The following is a 21,245-nucleotide window of genomic DNA, read 5'->3' on the forward strand; positions in this document are numbered from 1 at the left end:
CCTGATTTACTCGTGTTCACCCCAGCACTTAGTACAGTGCCTGGCAGGTAGTAGGTGCTTAGCAAATTCCACAATTATTATTATTACTATTGTTAAAGCAGAGAGGAGACTAATCTGTTAGTCTAGTCACAGCAAGAACAGAGCTTGTACCAGGGGTAGTAGCAGTTTGCATGGAGAAGAAGGGGCTGAGCCAGAAGAGGTTGCACAGAAAGGAATCTGGCGGTAGACCAAATGTGAGAGCTAAGCGACAGTGAAGAGTCATGGATGAGACCAATTTCAAAGAAGGGGATAAAAAGCGTCAGTTCCACAAATGCAGAATGCAATAAATTCTTGGCAACCCCAGTGAATTTGATCAACGCCAACAGGTGCAATCACATCAATCCGTCCAAAAAATCCAAATTGTACTATTTGACTCCCTGCATTGATTCACTTAATCAGATAATTACCCAGACTTCTTTTCTTTGGGCTCTGTGGACAGGAGAATAAAGGCAGAGTAAGATTTGAAGAGAGAGACCTGGCTTAGGAAGAGAGACCACGATTTCAGATGGAGCTACAAGTAATTACTTGTGAACATTTGCAGATCAATGCTGGCAATATCCTGAAAGAGTAATCAAATCCCGTTTCTTTTCGGGGAATAGGGGGTCAAATCGGTGGAAATAGGAATGTTTTCCCTTTCATTTAATGATACTGGGTGTGGTTGGTTCGTAATATTTATAATATATCATTATGTTTTATATTACATATTACATATTTATTATAGTTATAGATAACACATTATTGCATTGTATAGTATTAATAGTAATAATAATAATCAGAGGAGCAGCATGGCCTACTGGATAGAGCACAGGTCTGAAAGCCAGAAAGACTTGGGTCCTAATCCAGGCTCTGCCACCTGTCTGCTCTGTGACCTTGGGCAAGTCTCTTCATTTCTCTGGGCCTCAGCGACCCATAGTGACTCTGTAAAATGGGGATTAAGACTGAGCCCCATGTGGAACAGGGACAGTGTCTAACCCGATTTTCTTGTATCCACCCCAGCATTTAGTACAGTGCCTGGCACATAATAAGTGTTTAACAAATACCCCAATTATTGTTGTTTTATTATTATTATTATTATCCTTTACCTGCCTTTTAGAAGATGGTGCCCTCCAAGATACTTGTAAAATGTTGTTGTAGTAAGTCCAGCGTTACTAGCTATGACTCCTGGATTTAGATGGATGCCTTGTAAATTAGTGCAGATGCTTGTTTTGGGGGCTTATATTTTTACAAACGTCTGTTAGCACATCCAAGTCACGCTGATTCTGGAGAAAATGAAGACTTGTAGTAGAAAATGTGTTTGAAAAGTGTTCTCAGAAGAGGGATTCTGAACTACTAAAGAGCAGGTTTGCTCTTTTAACAATCTTATAATAATAATAATAATGATGGCATTTGTTAAGCACTTAGTATATGCATAGCACTGTTCTCAGTGCGGGGGAGGTTACGAGGTGATCAGGTTGTCCCAAGGGGGGCTCACAGTCTTAACCTCCATTTTACAGATGAGGTAACTGAGGCACAGAGAAGTTAAGTGACTTGCCCAAAGTCACATGGCTGACAGTTGGCGGAGCCAGGATTTGAACCTGTGACCTCTGCCTCCAAAGCCTGTGCTCTTTCCACTGAGCTTCGCTGCTTCTCTAAATTATAATCTTAAAGTGATAATTATTATATTTTGCCCTTTAGTCATTTTTGTGCAGACCAGGGTTGCTTTATTGGAATTGCTTTTCCTCTGAAAAGCACACTTCATCATTTTCCAAATTGAAAATGAATCAGTGGTATTCTTGAATGCTTATTGTGTGCAGGGCACTGTACTAAGAGCTTAGGAGAGTGCAATGCAACAGAGTTAACAGATACGTTCCCTGCCCACAACAAGCTTACAGACTAAAGACTGCAATGTCAGACATTACTACCATAAAGGTTTGAAATGATTATAATCCAGCAGATATGCATCCTAAATGTTCATTATCCAGCAAATCTGTGTATTTTATTTTCCAAGTGGACTACATCCCCATAAAATTTTTGGGAGAATAGACAGATCCCAAGTAAACTTGGAAACAAATGGCTCACCTTCAGGCAGCCTGTTCTGAGTGAAAGTCTCCCAAAGAGAACATGTGCATGTAACTCTATAAGCTATTGAGAGTAGAATGCCTTGTCTGTTATTCTGTTTTCATCTCCCAAAATGAGCTGAAGGATGAATTTATTCATTCATTCATTCAATCGTATTTATTGAGTGCTTACTGTGTGCAGAGCACTGTACTAAGCGCTTGGGAAGTACAAGTTGGCAACATATAGAGATGGTCCCTACCCAACAATGGGCTCACAGTCTAGAAGGGGGAGACAGACAACAAAACAAAACATATTAACAAAATAAAATAAACAGAATAAATTTGTACAAGTAAAATAAATAAATAAATAGAGTAATAAATATGTACAAACATATATACATATATGTGTGTATATATATATATAGTGAATTGAATATAAATAGCACACCCCTCTAAATGTTTATCACAACCAAAAATGAGAATGAAGGGAAGCTGAGGCGGTCAAAGGAATGCTATTGCTTTCAACTATCTAAAATATTTACTCCTGAAAGGGCTTCTTGCTATTTTGGTGACTTTAAGGGGCTGTCATTGTGTGGTTGGGAGGAAATCTCCTTTTTTAGTGAAGATGGTAGAGCTATATATATATTTTTTTGATAATAGTTGTTAAGGACTTACTACGTGCCAGGAGCTGTACTAAGCATTGGGGTAGATACAAAATAATCAGGTTGGACACAGTTACTGTCCCACATAGGGCTAACAGTTTCAATCCCCATTTTACAGATGTGGTAACTGAGTCACAGAGAAGTGAAGTGACTTGCCCAAGGTCACACAGCAGACTAGAGGCAGAGCCGGGATTACAACTCAGGTCCTCTGATTCCCAGGCCTGTGCTCTTTCCCAAGGCCATGCTGCTTGTCATTTTAGTTCCCAGAGCTCATCTGACTGGATGAAAGAAAGCATAAAGCCATGTTGTCCTCAATACAGAGTAAAGGCATAGTGAAGAACACTTTGCACTGTGTGTTTAGTTTGCTTTTGTTACATATAATTAACTGGGAGGGAGAAACTGGGAAAGGAATGAAGGAAGAGAGCAGAAGTAAGAGAAAGGAAGAGGAGAGGTGAGTGGAAGCGTAAGAAGAAAAGCATAATCTTAGTTAAGCACTATTTAATTTAACCCTGGAAAATCTTTCCTGCAGTCTGTGACAGGAAGTGGTGAAACACGTTTCCTGGAGACACTGAGAGTCAGGCTGGAAGCAGCACCGTAGAAAATATAGTACTAATGATAATACTGAAATCTTGTTGTGGGCAGGGAATGTGTCCATTTATTGTTGTATTGTACTCTCCCAAGTGCTTAGTACAGTGCTCTGCACAAAGTAAACGCTCAATAAATATGATAAATATGATTGAATTAATGTATATGAGTGTTGCTAGTGCTACACTCAGTCAGATTAATGGATTGTTCAGCCCAGTCTTGGGTTTCTGTCAGGATCAGCAAAGGACTTTGGGAGGAACGGTACAACGATGGCTCTCCTTAAGTCATCCTCATGGTTAGGGATGTAGCATCAAACATCTTTAACGTTCCCCCCTAATAACTCACCCTGAACCTATTGTCCATCAGTCTCTCTAAACACTTCTGGAGCCTTCTGTTTTCCTCCGACATTCCTAAATTTTCCCTCTCATAACCCACGAGAACCTTTGATTCATGAATTTATCCAAATCCTTCTTGAACCTACTGATAATTTTTGCTTCTGCAACTTCCTGCCATAACAAATTCCATATGCTTACCACCTGACATGTAAAGCAGTGTATCCTATTGTCTGTCATGAATCTACCACTTTCCACAGATACCCTACCTCATTACGGTGCTGTAGGATTTACCGAATAAAGAGTCCTTGTTGCTTTGCATGTGGTCTGCATGATTTTCTAGACTTGTCATATAACCTGTTGTTCCACCCCCCTTCACTTTGGTTGACCAAAGAGTTCTTATTATTTCCATCTACCCTCCTTCCCCTTGCCTGACCATTTTACTCAGTCGAATTTATTGAGCGCTTACTGTGTGCGGAGGATTTTAGTAGCTCTTCTCAATTCCTTCTCCAGGACTTTGACTTTTCTAAGATGCAGTCATCAGACCTTCATGCACAATCCAGGTGTAGAAGAAACGGGGGAGAAAACGATGCAGTTAGCTTTATTTTGTCTCTACTTCCTAAAGAAACACACAAGTCATTCCAAGATCTCTTTCCTTAGTAGTCTTCTAGATTGCAAGCTCCTTGTGGACAGGGATTATGTCTACAAATTCTATTGTATTCTCCCAAGTGCTTGGTACTGTGCTCTGCACACAGTAAAAGTTCAATTAGTATAATTGATTGATTGGTCGATTGAAGATAGAGAGCTAATTCAGAGTCTTCCATTGAGTTCCCATGCTAGTGTTCTTAACTGGTTCCATGAAAATAGAATGGTAAGTGAAAGAACACTAAATTTAGTATTATTTCCCTTAGACTATAATGCAAAAGGTATTAATGCATTAAACAGAAGTAGCATGACCTAGCGGATTTTAATTAATTCATTCAATCGTATTTATTGAGCGCTTACTGTGGGCAGAGCACTGTACTAAATGCTTGGAAAGTACAATTCGGCAACATATAGAGACAGTCCCTACCCAACAACGGGCTCGCAATCTAGAGCAAGGGTTCAGGATTCAGAAGAACCTGTCACTTGCCTGCTGTGTTACCTTGAGCAAGTCACTTAACTTCTCTGTGCCTCAGTTACCTCCTCTGTAAAATGGGGATTAAGACTGTGAGCCCCATTTGGGACATGGACTGTGTCCATCCTGACTGGCTTATGTTTACCCCAGTGTTTAGTATGGTTCCTGGTACAGAGTAAGCGCTTAACCAATACCCTAAAAAAAATAAAGTGGCACAAAACAGAGCAAAATAATCTGATTTTAAATTATTTAAAAATAATCATACTTAGCACAAGCTATTTCCTTGCACAATAGCAGGGTAAATATGTACATGCAATATAGTTAAGAATTTAATATGACACCTTTATGTTGGTGTATCTATCGATATAAAATTATCCTCACCAGAAGCTTTAGGTGTGTTCAATTTGATGCTTATCTGAGTTCAGACACTGCAGGCATCTAATTTAACTGCTTCAGCTCTTCAGCTGTTTGCTAGATATTTTCCGTTTTTGACTCTGCTCAAAGCCAGCTCATTTGCCCCAAGTCACTCTTGCGAGGTAGACAGGACCGGCAAGAATTCTGAAAAACAGCAGGAAGTGAAGACTGTATCCGCTACAAAGGCTCTCCATTGGGCTGTGGCATTGCTGCGCATAAAACGCTTTCATGTGCACTTCGCAACGTTTTGCATCCTTTTCTATGGTATTTGCTAATGCTTACGCTGAACCAGGCACTGTTGTAAGCACCGGGGCAGCATGGGATAGTGGATAGAGCAAGGGCCTGGGACTTGGAAGGTCATGGGTTCTAATTCCGGCTCCACTCCATGTCTGCTGTGTGACCTTGGGCAAGTCACTTCACTTCTCTATGCCTCAGTCACCTCATCTGTCCAATGGAGACTGTGAGCCTCAGGTGGGAAAGGGACTGTGTCCAACATGATTTGCTTGTATCCACCCCAGTGTTTAGTACAGTGTTGGGCACATAGTAAGCACTTAACAAATACCACAATAATTATATTATTATGCAAGCTAATCAGGTTGGACACAGTCCATGTCACACTCTTCATCCCCATTTTATGGATGAGGTAACTGTCACTTGCCTGCTGGGTAACAAGAGTCAATAGACGTATTCCCAGCCAACAAGTTTACAGTCTAACTCTATTGGATTGTACTCTACCAAGTGCTTAGTACAGTGCTTAACAATACTGCCTTCAGTAAGGTGCTTAAAGTCTAGAGCAGGAGGTTGATATGAATGTGAAGGGGATGCACTGCATATATGTAGTATAGTGTTAAAAGAAAAGATTCTGGGGTTGTAATTTGATTTTTTTTTTTACTTTTGTTACATTGTCTGGCATCTGCTCACATTGAAAGCCTACCTACAGTTCTTTACCCTCTCGTTCAGATTTATGAAATCTTCCTGCAGTTTAAATCCTAACTGCATAGAGTTTTGACACCTGCTAAATAAAACGGGGTCTCAGATCTTTGGGAGATTCCACCTATTTACATTTCCCCACCCAGGAAAGTGGTTGGCTAGCTCTCCCCTTTGTTTTCCGTCTTCTTGTTGGATTTCCAGTCATTCTCAGTTATTTTATTGTATCCTTCAGGAGGAATTTTAATACCTCTGAGGCTGTCCTGGGCAGGGATTGTCACTCTTTATTGTTGTATTGTACTTTCCCAAGTGCTTAGTACAGTGCTCTGCACACAGCAAGCGTTTAATACATTCAATCGAATGAATGAAAAAGAATGCAAATCAAACTTATGTACCGAGGCAGAAAGGTGGAGAAGCAGCATGGCTTAACAGAAAAAGCTTGGGCTTGGGAGTCAGAAGACACATTGGTTCTAATCCCAGCTCCGCCAGTTGTCTACTGGTGACCTTGGGCAAGTCGCTTAACTTCTCTGTGCCTCAGTTACCTCATCTGTAGAATGGAGATTAAGACTGTGAGCCCCATGTGGGACAACCCGATTACCTTGTGTCTACCCCAGTGCTACCAATTTAGTACTAATAAGTGCTTAACAAATACCATTATTATTATTAAATACGAATTACCCACTTCAACAGAAAATGTGAAATAGTAGATGATAGTACTAGGGATTATTCCTTCCCATTCTCTAATTCTGGCAACTATTTTTTCTGTAGGAGCATGAGGAAAGTACCATCCCTCTGATAAGGGGGGAAAAGTGAAATATACCTACTAGATAGTGTACAAATATTAAATGTCATGACAGGAGCTCCTTGTAGGTGGGGAATATGTCTATCAATTCTGTTCATTCATTCATTTATTCATTCAATCGTATTTATTGAGCGCTTACCATGTGCAGAGCGCTGAACTAAGCACTTGGGAGAGTACAATACAACAATAAACAGACACATTCCCTACCCACAACAAGCTTAATTTTGTACTCTCCCAAGTGCTTAGTACAGTGCTTTGCACACAGTAAGCACTCAGTAAATACGACTGATCAATTAAAATGCAGTTGATAGGAGAGTGAGATCACCTAGGAAAAGGCAAGTAGCAGAAGAGTTTGTTTGAAGAGCCATAGTATCCTGGCTATCTCCACCTAATCTTTCAGAGCTCTCCAATTTTGGCATCTAAAATAGCATTAAGGAGCCTTGATAATAATTAATAATTATGGCACTTGTAAGTGCTTACTATGTGTCAAGCATTGTTGAAGATACAAGTTGGGCACAGTCCCTGTCTCATATGGAGCTCACACTCTTAATCCCCATTTTCCAGAAGAGGTAACTGAGGCCAGAGTAGTGAAGCGACTTGCCCAAGATCACCCAGCAGACAAATGGTAGAGCTGAGATTAGAACCCAGGTCCTCTGACTCCCAGGCTGGTGTTCGGTCCAGTAAGCCACTCTGCTTCCCACCTACTGTGTATGACAGCTAAATTCAGACCCAGGAGACACCCAACCTAACATTGTTTTTTGTTATGACAATCACTGACCAACATAACCAAACAATCTCCTCCCTCTGCTTTTCAGAAAGCAGAAGCCACTGGAGAAAAACGACCAAGAGGCCGGCCCAGGAAATGGGTAAGTTATCAATTCCAGTTTTCACCTTTCCTATCCTGAAAGAGTCTTGGGGTTATTTTCTGAAGACATCTCCTGCCAGTCCATTGTCTAAATTCATCTCTCTTGTTGTTTCCTTCTGGTTTAATGGATCTCTGAAGGGTTAAGGGGAGATTGGTTATCACCTTTCCTACCTTTTTTGCTCCAGACCCTTTTGTGTTCTGGGAATGACTTCTTCTGTATCTCTTATCAACATGAAAAGAGCCTTTTTTCTTCCTTAGGGGCAGAGTAACAATGAGATAACTTGTTCAATTATTGAGTAACTGAGGTTAAAAGCGTTTTAGGAGACTTTGGAAGGTGATTATAAATGGTTATAAAAATTCAAGTGGAAGGTGTCCAAATAAGTCTTAAAGAATTAAATGGCCATTCTTTGCAAGCTTCGCCAAAGTCTCAGCCTTTGTAAACGTCTTTGTAGAAACTTCATTTTACTACTTGGTTAGCTCGCGTTTATGATTTTTATTTATCTGGAGAGTAAATGCCACGATAAAAATTTTCAGCTAAGACTCTTTTTTTCTGGTGGTGACTTTGTGGAAACTGGTGTTAGATGAAGTTACATACTTGTAAATTAACCTTGATCCTTTGGCCAGACAGAAGTTTGGTCCCTTTGAGACTAGAAATTCAGTGAATTGATAATTGAAGTTAATGAGACTCTTTATCACCTCTTCTTATTTCCTTTTCCCCCCTAAACTTCCCAAACACACTCACACAAGTTTCTGTGTTTTTGCTCTCCACCCTCTCATGTGCTTCTTTGTCTCTCCTTCCCCTTTCTCTTTCTCTCCTTCTCTCCCTCTCTTCCCCCCTCTCTCCCTTTCTCCTATCCCTTCCCTCTTCTTCCTCCCCCCACCCCCCCTTCTCAAGGAAAAGTTGTATTTTAAGGTCAGTATCTCATTTTTCCTTTTCCCTCATTTCACTTTCCCCCCTTCCTCTCCTTGACCTTCCTTTTTCTAGCTTGACTTGTTCTTCTTTGTACTACCTTTCTCTTCTCCTCTCCTCTCCTCTCTCCTCAAAATTACCTGTACTTCCCAAGCACCAACTTGTACTTCCCAAGCTCTTAGTACAGTGCTCTGCACACAGTAAGTGCTCAATAAATATGATTGAATGAATGAATGGTTTGACCTTTGCCTTAATGCTGCTTTTCATTGACTGGACTGCTTTTGGAATGCCACTACAGTTATTCTTTCCATTTGAAGCATCAAAGCCCCATTTTAAAGATGACATTGCTTTCCAAGTAACAAGTATAAATAATATACTTTGATTTTGTTAAATATTTCAGAAGCGCTCTTTCCCTTTTCTCAAAAAATGGAACTCTAATGAGAATACCCAACATAGCCCTATATCGACAGTAAAAGTAGATAGAACAAATAAGACATATCTGTGTTGTGCCTGTACCAACAAGGACTTTAAAAATAGAGAATCTTGTTGACAGGTGATTAGAGATATTTCAAAGTTAGACATGGAAGTGTTGCAAGATTGATGACTTTTTCCAAGTTTAACTGGTAGGGCACAATTTACCATAGTGAAGCAGAATAAAAGACAATTCTACGGAGTGATTTTTCTATGAGTATTTCCTGAATCCCAAGGTTTTGATGTTGCTTTGAGACTTTCCTAATCTTCACTATGGGTTAGGTGCACAGATGAGGCGAAGAGTCTTACGTGCCCCAACCAAGCCTATTTAATTTAGATGCATTGGCGGTAAAAAGGGAAAGGATTGTGTTGGGAATTAAGAGATTGAAAAATCCAGTGAAATTTCTGGTTTTAGAATAATAAATTTTAATCTTTGAAGAGAAAATAAAAGGCAAGAGTCTATTTTTTGATAAGGATATTTTCCTCCTTGGTTTGGATTAGCTTTTCCCAGGAAGGTTAGACAACCATGAGAAATGAAGAATTATATTCAATGAAATTCTTGGGGGACAAGTGTGGCCAACAGAATAGAATGACTAACTTAACAATAATTATAATTATGGTACTTATTAAGGGCTTACTATGTGGCAAGCACTCTTCTAAGCTCTGGGGTAGATACAGGTCAATCAGTTGCACCCTGTCCCATAGGGTACAAACTCTAAATCCCCTTTTTGCAAACAAGGGAACTGAGGCCCAGAAAAGTTAAGTGACTTGTACAGGCTCACACAGAAGACATGTGGCATTTTCACAGGAATAGATTTGCAGGTCACAGTAAACTGGCTTCTGCTCAAAGGAGTTGGTTTCAGCATTGGTTATTACTTCTTGGGTTTTTTACATGCCTTATGATCTTTACCTCACTGGCTTAATAATCCAGGCTTCTCTCCCCGACTACGAGGTAGGTTTAGGATTCCTTCTTACAGTATGCTGAACTAGGGAATCAGACCCCTTGTTATCCATGAGAACCACAGTTAAAACGGGACCAGCATCTTGGTTCAGGGAACTGAACGTTGATTTGTTCAGGTGGCTTATTGCACATCCTCTGGGGATTCATGTGATTTTAAAAGAAAAAAATAACTGGTCTTGCAGGTGAGTCTTAAGAATCACTTGGAATGTGTCTTAGTATTTTCCCTGTGGATTGTGCTTGTCAGATAATGTGGATGTGTATATGGGTGAGTGTATATGGGTGAGTGTTCTACCCGTGTACCAAAGTTGGAGAGGACAGGCCTTGAGGTTGTTTTGTTGTGAAGCTGCATGCTTATCTTAAACTCCTCTTGAAGGTGAACTGTGAAGATGGGAAGGGATTATAGACTGTAAACTCATTATGAGCAGGGAATGCCTCTACTAATTCTGTTGTATTGTACTATCCAAGTGCTTAGTTCAGTGCTCTGCACAGAATAAACCCTCAGTAAATAACACTGATTGATTATAGTGAAGTATCAGTCCTCTCACAGCCAGTCAGCATCTGGGGTTATCTCTTGAAGTCGCTCAGAGATAATTACCCAGGAAGAGAAGCAGCATGGCATAGTGGATAGAGAACTGGCCTAGAAATCAGAAGGTCATGGGTTCTAATACCAGCTCTGCCGCTTGTCTGCTGTGGACCTTGGGCAAGCTACTTCACTTCTCCAGGCCTCAGTTACCTCATCTGTAAAGTGGGGATTGAGACTGTGAGCCCCACGTGGGACAGGGACTATGTCTAACCTGATTTGCTTGTATGCAACTGAGTGCTTAGTACAGTGCCTGGGACATAGTTAGTGCTTCACAAATACCACAGTTCATTCATTCATTCAATCATATTTATTGAGCACTTACTGTGTGCAGAGCACGGTACTAAGCACTTGGGAAGTACAAGTTGGCAACATATCGAGACGGTCCCTACCCAACAGTGGGATCACAGTCTAGAAGGGGGAGACGACTGTTATTACTAGAGGATCATCAGTGGTATTTAGTGAGTGCTCACTTTGTGCAGAGCACCGTACTAAGCTCTTGGGAGAGTTCAGTCCAGTAGAGTTGGTAGACATGTTCCCTGCCCCAGAAAGCTTACAGTTTAGAGAGATAACGTTTTGTCTCCATCTACACACACACACACACACACACACACACACACACACACACACACACACACACACACACACACCCCTTGTTTTCTCAATTTTCTGGTGAGATTAGAGGATGTGTCATATGTTATTCATCAAATGGAAAAGCAATATTTCTGCTGTTTCCTTCAGTATCGACATGCAAAGACGGGACTGGTTCGCAGACCTCTGTAGGATTCTGGTAGCCAGACCTTCTGCCGGTTCAAATTAGGCATTTAACATTTGGGATTCTCAGTTTTCCAGGGGAAGGAACTCATCCTGCGCCTGACCTGCCGATGGTGGGGGTTTTGAAAATATTTATAGAAACTGAAACCATGGAGGGGGAAAATTAGGAAAATGAAAAGATGTTGGGGCTCCTCCTAGTTTCTTCATTACAAAAGTGATAAGAAAATGACAAAATGGATATATCTATAACAGTATGTTTATACTTAGAAAATTGACCCAGTCCAATGCCTCAACTTCCATTTAGCAAAGGAACTGAGGCTCTTGATGCAATCGATGACAACAATTCTACCCCAACTCATCAATCCCACTCTAAACTGTAAGCTCATTGTGGGAAGGAAAAGTGTCTACCAAGTCTTTTATATTGTACTCTTTCAAGTACTTAGTATATTGCTCTGTACATAGTAAGTGTTCAATAAATTTCACTGACAGAATGATCTCTCTGTCACTTTTTCCTCTAGCTCGGTTTCTACACTGAGTGCCATTCAACTCTTCTTTCCCTCTCATTAAAACGAAACCATAAAAAGCATTTGGTCTCATTGATGCCACCACACCACTCATTTCTGAGACCCTTTAGTCATCCAAGAGCTTAGTACAGTGCTCTACTCATAGTAAGCGTTCCATAAATACCATTGATTGATTGATCTAAGGAATTCTGCCACTTTGGTTAAGGTGTGAGTGTGAGAAACAGCATGGCTGTGAAAAGTGGCATGGTTTAGTGGCAAGAGCACGGGCTTGAGAGTCAGAGGTTGTGGGTTTTAATCCTGGCTCCACCACTTATCAGCTGTGTGCTTTTGGGCCAGTCACTTAACTTCTCTGTCCCTCAGTTACCTCATCTGTAAAATGACAATTAAGATTGTGAGCCCCATGTGGGACAACCTGATTACCTTGTCTCTTACCCCAGAGCATACAACAGTTAAGTGCACTTAACAAATACTATTATTATTAGTAGTAGTAGTAGTAGTATTTTTATTAATAATAAAGAAGAGCCAAATTGCCACTATTACAAAAATATGATTAATTATCAATAATATATCATCTATTAACTTTTTTTCTGGAAAATGACCTCCCTGCTTCTTGTAGAAAAGCCCGAGGGCCCAAGGTGAAATCCTCCTTAGTTTTCTGGAGAATGATAGATACCATGATACCATGGAAGGGAGGGAGGTTGGTGACTTGAAAAGCAGTTAAGATTGAGGAACAGCAACAAGACCGAGATGTTTTAGTGTCTTGTTACAAGGGACTTTTTCTTAAGAGAAAGGAAATTAGTGACAGAGGAAAAATGCTTGAAAATTGGAAGTTAATGGTATTTAAAGAAAGAGCAACTGTAAGGAAGAGATGAAGAAACAGATCCAAGTGTCTGGAGTTTAAAGTTACTTTTAGTCAATAGAACGCTTCTAACAAATCCCAGCTGCCACTACAGTCTGCCATTTCCCTTTATTTGGTGAATGTGTTCGTGTACGATTCATTAGAAATAGGCTCTTCCATTACTTTGATAACGAGGATCATTTTTTGAGGTCAGATGTTTTCCTCTCCATCGAGAACTTGGGACTCAGGAAAGTGATGGTGGTTAGTGTGAAAGCCAGACTTTCTGGAAGACAACAAATGAGAAGCTTTTGCTTCTCTTATTTTACAGAAGTCCAGTAACTTGAGTGATGAAGTGGGGGTAGGGTAGAGGAGACTGAAGAAGGAATTATAATAAAATCCATTTCAGTGGGTCAGATTGAAAACTCCTGGTAATCTAACCAACTTGGTTCTACTTCTAGGGGTCTCAAGCTTCAATTTATGGGAGAAACTTGAAACTTGATTTTGAAGTCGAAGCTTTAGAAGTGTATATTTTGATTTCCATTCTGTTGTTTTTTTTCCAGATGTTTGTGTTCATTTTTTTAAAAACATTTTCTGATTCAACACCCACATTATTTCAACTCAAACGTATCTTGAGCATTTATTTGGAAAGGGGTATCCAGTAACATGGCTTGCAAATAACCAAACTTGGTCTTGGTTTTGGTGGGGATGAAATTAACTTTGACATAAAGACAAGAAACTGTACCGAGTTCTTCTATAATGCAGGGGTTGCTTTTTTGATAAACCCCACATCAAGGACAAGTTGCATTAGAGTATGCACGTCTGGATTAATGCTGTATGCGCGAAAGCGTATTTTTCTTTCAGCATTGCATCATGCTTCATCTAGATTAGATATGTGTTGTCAGGATGTCATTCTCTAATTCCCTAACAACATTCTATCCAAAATGGGCAGAGAAAGCATGTGCTGTGGACAAATAATATTTGGTAGTGGGGTTGTAAAGGTGAAGCTATTTTCCCAAAGAGTATTTTAACACTAAGGCGTTTGAAAGGCAGATAAGATTATACATACAATGAAGACATGGGAAGTATTTCCAAAGTTATTTAAACACATTCTCCAATATATGTGAGCCAGCAGAGGGTACCATTTTAAGTGCAGCTAAATTCTTGTTGAAGAATCTGGATGCTGAAATAGCAGGCAACTTTGAATTCATAGATGTATTTTCCAGGAAGGGACACACTATTTTCCAGTGTTCTGGCAAAATGCATTCAAACTGTTCCTTGAAATTGGTGATTAAATAGTGGTAGTTGTAGTAATAAAAATGAGGGTGAGCTCATCCTCTAAACTGGGTGCTCTTTGTGGGCAGGAATATGTCTGTTGTTATATTGTCCTCTCCCAAACACTTAGTACAGTGCTTTGCACACAGTAAGTGCTCAAGAAATATGATGACATGAATGAATGAATGAATGAGGGTGGTACTTGTTCGACATTTGCTCTGTGCCAACTGTTGGGTGAGATCTAGGACCATCAGATCATAGTCCCTGGCCCACAGTCTAAAGGGGAGGGAAAACACGTGTATACAGATAAGAAAACTGATAGCACAGAGAAGCGTTTTGCCCAAGGTCACAGAGCACAAGTGGCAGGGCCAGAATTAGAACCCAGATCTCCTGATTTATTTGTGGAGGTTAGAGAGAAATAAGTTCCAGTGGTGACTGTTGTGTTGATACAACCAGATGATACAACGAGTGTTGAGAATTAATCGGGGAAATCTTGCTGGAGGAGATTTTATGAGAGCTTTAAAGATGAGGGAGGCCTGAGGTCTGTCGGATGACCGGGTGGATTTAAAGTAACAAATCAGAACACACTTTATTGTGGGGTGGAATTAAAGTAGCAAATCACAATCCATTTTATTTTGGAGGCAAGGATTTCAGCTGATTCACTGCTGGGTTGATGAGCTTTTAATAGTTTGCTATCACCCCATTTTTTCCAACTCAGATCTTAAAAATTTAAGGAAAAGTACTTGGACTGTGAGCCCCATGAGTAACAGGATCCAACCTGATTATCTAGTATCCACCCCAGAGTTTACTTATTTATTTATTTATTTTACTTGTACATATCTATTGTATTTATTTTATTTTGTTAATATGTTTTGCTTTGTTCTCTGTCTCCCCCTTCTAGACTGTGAGCCCACTGTTGGGTAGGGACTGTCTCTATATGTTGCCAACTTGTACTTCCCAAGCACTTAGTACAGTGCTCTGCACACAGTAAGCGCTCAATAAATACGATTGATTGATTGATTGCTTCACTCACAATAAACATTTGATAAAGGCTAGTATTATTATTATTATTATTATTATCATTATTGTTCTCATTAAAAAGAACCCCCCTACTTAGAGGATAAATCTGTCCATCAGTTATCATCAAAACACAATTTGAAATTAGAAATCAAACCCCAGTAATTAATGTTTATAAAGAAGACCGCATCGGCCATTACCCCAGTGGTGTTACTACACTGCCACAATGATTATGTGGCTCTTTTGTAACCATAATTATGGCAGGATAAGCTTTCTGTTGCTATTATTCCTGAAAATGTAACCACTTGAGTAGATGTGGTTGTTGTAGTTATTCTTCTTACTCTATTGTTCTCTCCCAAATTCTCAATGCAGTGCTCAGCACTGAGAAAGTACTAAGTAGATAGGGAAGTGGTGTGGTCTAGTGGTTGGAGCACGGTCCTTGGACTCAGAGGACCTGGGTTCTAATTCTGTTTCCACCACTTGTCTATTGTGCGACCCCGAGCAGGTCACCCAACGGCTCCGTGCCTCATTCACCTGATCTGTAAAATGGGGATTAAGACTGTGAGCCCCATGCGAGACGTGGACTGTGTCCAACTGATAGGGATCACGGTCTTCATCCCCGTTTTACAGATGAGGTAATTGAGGCACAGAGAAGTGAAGTGACTTGTCCAAGGTCACACAGCAGACAAGGAGCAGAGCCAGGATTAGAACTCAGGCCCTTCTGATTTCCAGGCCCAGGTTCTATCCTTTAGGCCACTCTGCTCTCAGGTGGCTGCTACAGGGTACTTGTATGTACTCTAGACTGTGAGCTCATTGTGGACAGGAGATGTCACTGGTTATTGTTGTACTTTTGCAGGCACTTAGTACAGTGCTCTGCACACAGTAAGCACTCAATAAATTGTTTTGTTTTCTGTCTTTGTTTTGTTGTCTGCCTCCCCCTTCTAGACTGTGAGCCCATTGTTGGGTAGGGAACTTCTCTATATGTTGCCAACTTGTACTTCCCAAGTGCTTAGTACAGTGCTCTGCACAGAGTAAGGGCTAAATAACTGTGATTGAATGAATGAACGAATATGACTGACAATGAATGAATGGAAGCCCGCCTCCCAGCACCCTCTCTCTTCCAGCCAAACACTACCATTCCTTTCCAACACCACCAGTCAAATCAGGTCCAGTCAGTCAATAATAATAATAATAATACTGTTGGTATTTGCTAAGCACTTACTATGTGCCAAGCACTGTTCTGAGCACTGGGGTAGATACAAGGTAATCAGGTTGTCCCACGTAGGGCTCACAGTCTTCAACCCCATTTTGCAGATGCGGTAACTGATGCACAGAGAAGTTAAGTGACTTGCCCAAGGTCACACATCTGATAAATGGCAGAGGCAGGATTAGAACCCATGACTTCTGACTCCCAGGCCCATGCTATTTCCACTAAACCACATTGCTTCCCGATTTATTGAGTGCTTAATAATAATAATAATAATAATAATAATAATAATAATAATGGCATTTATTAAGCGCTTACTATGTGCAAAGCACTGTTCTAAGCACTGGGGAGGTTACAAGGTGATCAGGTTGTCCCATGGGGGGCTCACAGTCTTAATCCCCATTTTACAGATGAGAGAACTGAGGCCCAGAGAAGTGAAGTGACTTGCCCAAAGTCACCCAGCTGACAATTGGCGGAGCCGGGATTTGAACCCATGACCTCTGACTCCAAAGCCCGGGCTCTTTCCACTGAGCCACGCTGCTTCTGCTTAATGTGTGCAGAGGGCTGTACTAAGCACTTGGGAGCATATAATATAAGCAGACACATTCCCTGCCCACACCGAGCTTACAATCTAGAGGGGGAGACAGACATTAATATGAATAAATACATTACGGACATATTAGTAAGTGCTGTGGGGCTGGGAGGGGGCATGAATAAATGGAGCAAGTCCGGGTGACACAGAAAGGAGTGGGAGAAGGGGAAAAGAGGGCTTAGTCAGGGAAGGAGGGCTTAGTTGGCGGCCAAGATTGTGGTGGCCCTGAACGCATTTAGGTAGAGAGCCAAATGGCCCTTCCCAAGGCTAGAAGTAAAGCAGTGCGGGCTTGGCCCTTGAGTCATTGGGTGGCTCTTGGCATAATTATTTCATGTGCCGGAGTCAGGACCCTCATTGGAAATTAGAGAGGTGCTATTGGCCTGTGCCACGGGAAATTTGCTCAGACAGTTAAAGGCTCTGAAGCATATTGGAAGCATGGAAACTTTTATGGGAACATCACGTCTCCCTGCAGATGACCGTCTATGATTTCAAGGGTTGAGAAGCAGAGTGGCCTCTAGCCGATGGAGGATGAGCCCGAGAGTCAGAAGGACCTGGGTTCTAATCCTGACTCTGCCACTTGTCTGCTGTGTGACCATGGGCAAGTCACTTCACGTTTCTGGGCCTCCCAGAGGGGATTAATACTGGGAGCCCCTTGTTGGGCAGGGACTGTGTACAACCTGATTACTTTGTATCTACCCCAGGGCTTAGTACAGTGCCTGCATTTAAAAAATGCTTAACATACATTTTTTATTTTAAAGGATGCTCTTCTGGGCCTTTGCTTCTCCTCCTCCTCCTCCACCCTCTGCTTGCCTGAGTTTGATCTTTCCACTTCTTTTTAGCGCCTTCGGTGCAGAGTCAGGAAGAGTAAGTGAAACTCGGATCAATTCCGTTGTTTCACGATAGTGGTCTTGGTGACCTCAGCTACAACAACAACCACTGTTGTGAGCAGGAGGTGGCAACTAGTAGCAAAATGATGTTTCTGGATTATCTGCAGATCCCAGCGATCCATCTCCACCATAGTCCTTCATGACTAATGATCCCTGAAATTGAGCTGTATTATTATTTTCATATTTGAGCTCTCCTGAGAGCTTAGTAGCTCCACCACAGGTGTTCTGTGTGACCTTAGGCCAGTCACTTCACTTCTCTGTGCCTCAGTTACCACATCTGTAAAATGGGGATTAAGACTACGAGCCCCTCATGGGGATATGGATGTGCCCAACCTGATTAGCTTGCTTCTACCCTGGTGCTTATTTCAGTGCCGGGCACAGAATAAGCACTTAACAGGTACCATAAAAAAAAATCCATGGGGGTTCAAGAATTATTATCAAGAATTATCAAGAGCCAATCTAGAGTGGAGTCCGGAAGCAGGCAAGACCGGAATGAACCAGGGCATCCCAGATTTCCTCTCCTCACCCGTCACCAGGTTCTGAAGAGACGTGGTTGGATCTCAGGCCGATGACCTTCATTTCTACTATCTTTGTTCTCAGCAGTTTCATTCTGATGTGTTTGTTCTGCTTCCTGCTTATACTTGTTCTTCTTACTACTTTCGCTATTTGCAAACGGTTCTCGTCTGTCTTCTCCCTGAGGCAGGGAACACACTTCTTGTTTCAGACCTGTTCTCCCTAGTGCTCAATACGGTACCTAGAATTCAGTAGGTGCCTAATAAATGCTTTTGAATGATTGTCTAAAGATCCTGCCAAATTAGCTTCCCTGCCAGACTAGGGAAAGATAAGTTTTCCTTCTTTTGTCCAATCATATAGGCTCAGGGCTTAATTTATGCCCAGGATTTTCCCACAATGATCAGGAAATGCATCTACCAACTCTGTTGGATTGAATTCTTCCAAGTGCTTAGTACAGTTCTCTGCACACAGTAAGTGCTCAATAAATACCATTGATTGATCAATTGATTGATTTAGGGGAATGGAGAAAAGACCAGACTAGAATTCAGGCATGATCTAGTGTGATAGAATAGGTTTAATTTTGGTTTCACCAACACAATTCTCTCTTGGTTTCCTCTCTGGTTGGTCTGTCTTAGTCTTTTTTACTGGTTCATCTTCTTTCACCTCCAAACTGTACAGGGTCCCTCAAGACTCTGTTCTGGTCACTCTTTCACTTTATGCACACTTCCTTGAGGACTCATTGCCTCCCAAGGCTTCAGCTTCGTTCTTTGGGGATGACACTCAGATCTATTTTGTCAGTTCCCACATACAAACTCTCATTTCCTCTCATCTGCAGAACATCTCCACGTGAAGATTCCCTCCAGCACGACTTTAAGCTCAGTACATTCAAATGTTCTGCAGAACATCTCCACGTGAAGATTCCCTCCAGCACGACTTTAAGCTCAGTACATTCAAATGTTCCAATCCTGGTTCTTTCCTAACCTGCGGGGTGACCTTGGGCGAATCACTTAAACATTCTGTGCCCCATCTCTTTGCTTGGAAAATGGAGATTAAGATACCCACTCTCCTTGCCTTTTAGATTGTGAGCCCCTTGTGGAACAATCAATCAATCATATTTATTGAGTGCTTACTGTGTGCAGAGTAAAATATAACAATATAACAGACATATTCCCTGCCCACAACAAGCTTACAGTCTAGGGGAGGAGACAGACATTAATATAAATGAATAAATTACAGATACGGTTAGAACAGTGCTTCAGCGCTTAGAACAGTGCTTTGCACATAGTAAGCACTTAATAAATGTCATTATTATTATTATATGGACATAAGTGCTGTGGGGCTGAGGGGAGATGAATAAAAGGAGCAAGTCAGGGCAATGCAGAAAGGAGTGGAAAAAAAGGAAAAGGGGGCTTAGTCAGGGAAGACCTCTTGGAGGAGATGTGCCTTCAATAACACTTTGAAGGGTGGGGGAGAGTAATTGTCTGGTGGATATGAAGAGGGAGGGTATTCCAGGCCAGAGACAGGACGTGGCGAATGGTCGGCCCCCAGTATAGACAAGATGGAGATACAGTGAATAGGTTGACATTAAGAGAAGCAAAGTGTGTGGGCTGGATTATAATAGGAGAGCAGCAAGGTGAAAGTAGGGGGCAAGATGACCTAGTGCTTTAAAGAATTAGTGAATGAATCCAATCAATCAATTAATGGTATTTATTGAGCACTTACTATGTGCAGAGCACTGTATTATGCACTTGGGAGAGTACAGTGCAACAGGGTTGGTAGAAATGTCCCCTGCCCACAGTGATCTCCCAATCTAGAGGAGCGGCTTCCAGTCTACCGTATAAATACAACCCAGTCCCATTGGCCTGCATTTACAATGCTTAGTGCAGTGCTTGGTGTGTAGTAAGCACTTAATCAATAACGCACTCTCAGCAGACCCCCAAGCTCGAAGAAGAATGTTGGATTCCCTTACTTTTCTTTTGTGTTTTCTTTCATTTAGCACTATAAAGAACGCCTGCCACTCTAAAGCCAATGCTAGTCCTGCACGCGAAAGTAGTTTGTATTTGCTAGTCCTGCACGTGAAAATAGTTTGTATTATACTACTGGTTGTTTGAGGTGAAAAAAGAAGGCAACCCTTAATGAGTTTTCCCTAAATATCCTCCCTGAGAGCTTGCTGCCAGTTTTACTCTACATGTGAAAATACACCCACACTCCTGGCTTCAGGAAAAACCTATTTTTTTCCAATATGAACAAGAAAGCACTTCATATGAGACCTACTTAGCCTGGCTGGTTTTTAAATTTGTGTCTCAGTGCTACATTCCCTTTCTTCCTAAATTATTTTAGCTCTCCATTAAACCTAAAGAGGCAGACAAGTCGAAGGGAAAGCAATTTATTTTCTTTCCTACACCCATAATGTAGCATAGCATTTATAACACAGAGGGAATTGGTGGTACTGCCTAGGCTAATTTCATTTCAAAAGTCTAACACCTGATGCTTATACTTCAACCCTATAGTGCTTATGCACATATCCGCAATGTATTTATTTACATCAATGTCTGTCTTCCCCTCGAGACTGTAAACAAATTGTGGGCAGAGAATGAGTCTACCAACTCCACTGTATTGTTAGATTGTACTCTCCCAAGCATTTTAGTACAGTCCAATGCACACAGTAAGCACTCAATAAATATGATTGATTGACTGATCGAACCCCAGAGGAGTAGAGGCCCTACAGCTTGAGAAATCCAGGTCAGGTCTTAGGCTTCCTTGTTCGACTCAGCATTAACATTACCAATGAAGGAAGAGAAAACCAGCCAAATTCCTGATAATCCAATTATTTTCAAGCTTCAGGAAGTCTCCCGTAGCAAGAAGCACCAAGGCCTAGAGACGTGGGTGTCTGAGTGGAACTGTCTTATTTGGAACAACT

General features: G+C 41.2%; 1 protein-coding gene across 1 annotated transcript in view; it reads left to right on the plus strand.

The window, feature by feature from the left end:
* The window catches only part of HMGA2 (high mobility group AT-hook 2), a 141,828-nt gene that overhangs the window by 10,212 nt on the left and 110,371 nt on the right, over nucleotides 1–21,245 (plus strand). Inside the window, 1 exon segment of the mRNA XM_038756901.1 lies at nucleotides 7,730–7,780. Within this exon segment, the coding sequence (XP_038612829.1) occupies nucleotides 7,730–7,780 (51 nt within the window).

The sequence above is a fragment of the Tachyglossus aculeatus genome, chromosome 14 (assembly GCF_015852505.1).
Source record: "Tachyglossus aculeatus isolate mTacAcu1 chromosome 14, mTacAcu1.pri, whole genome shotgun sequence".
In the NCBI taxonomy this organism is placed as follows: domain Eukaryota; kingdom Metazoa; phylum Chordata; class Mammalia; order Monotremata; family Tachyglossidae; genus Tachyglossus; species Tachyglossus aculeatus.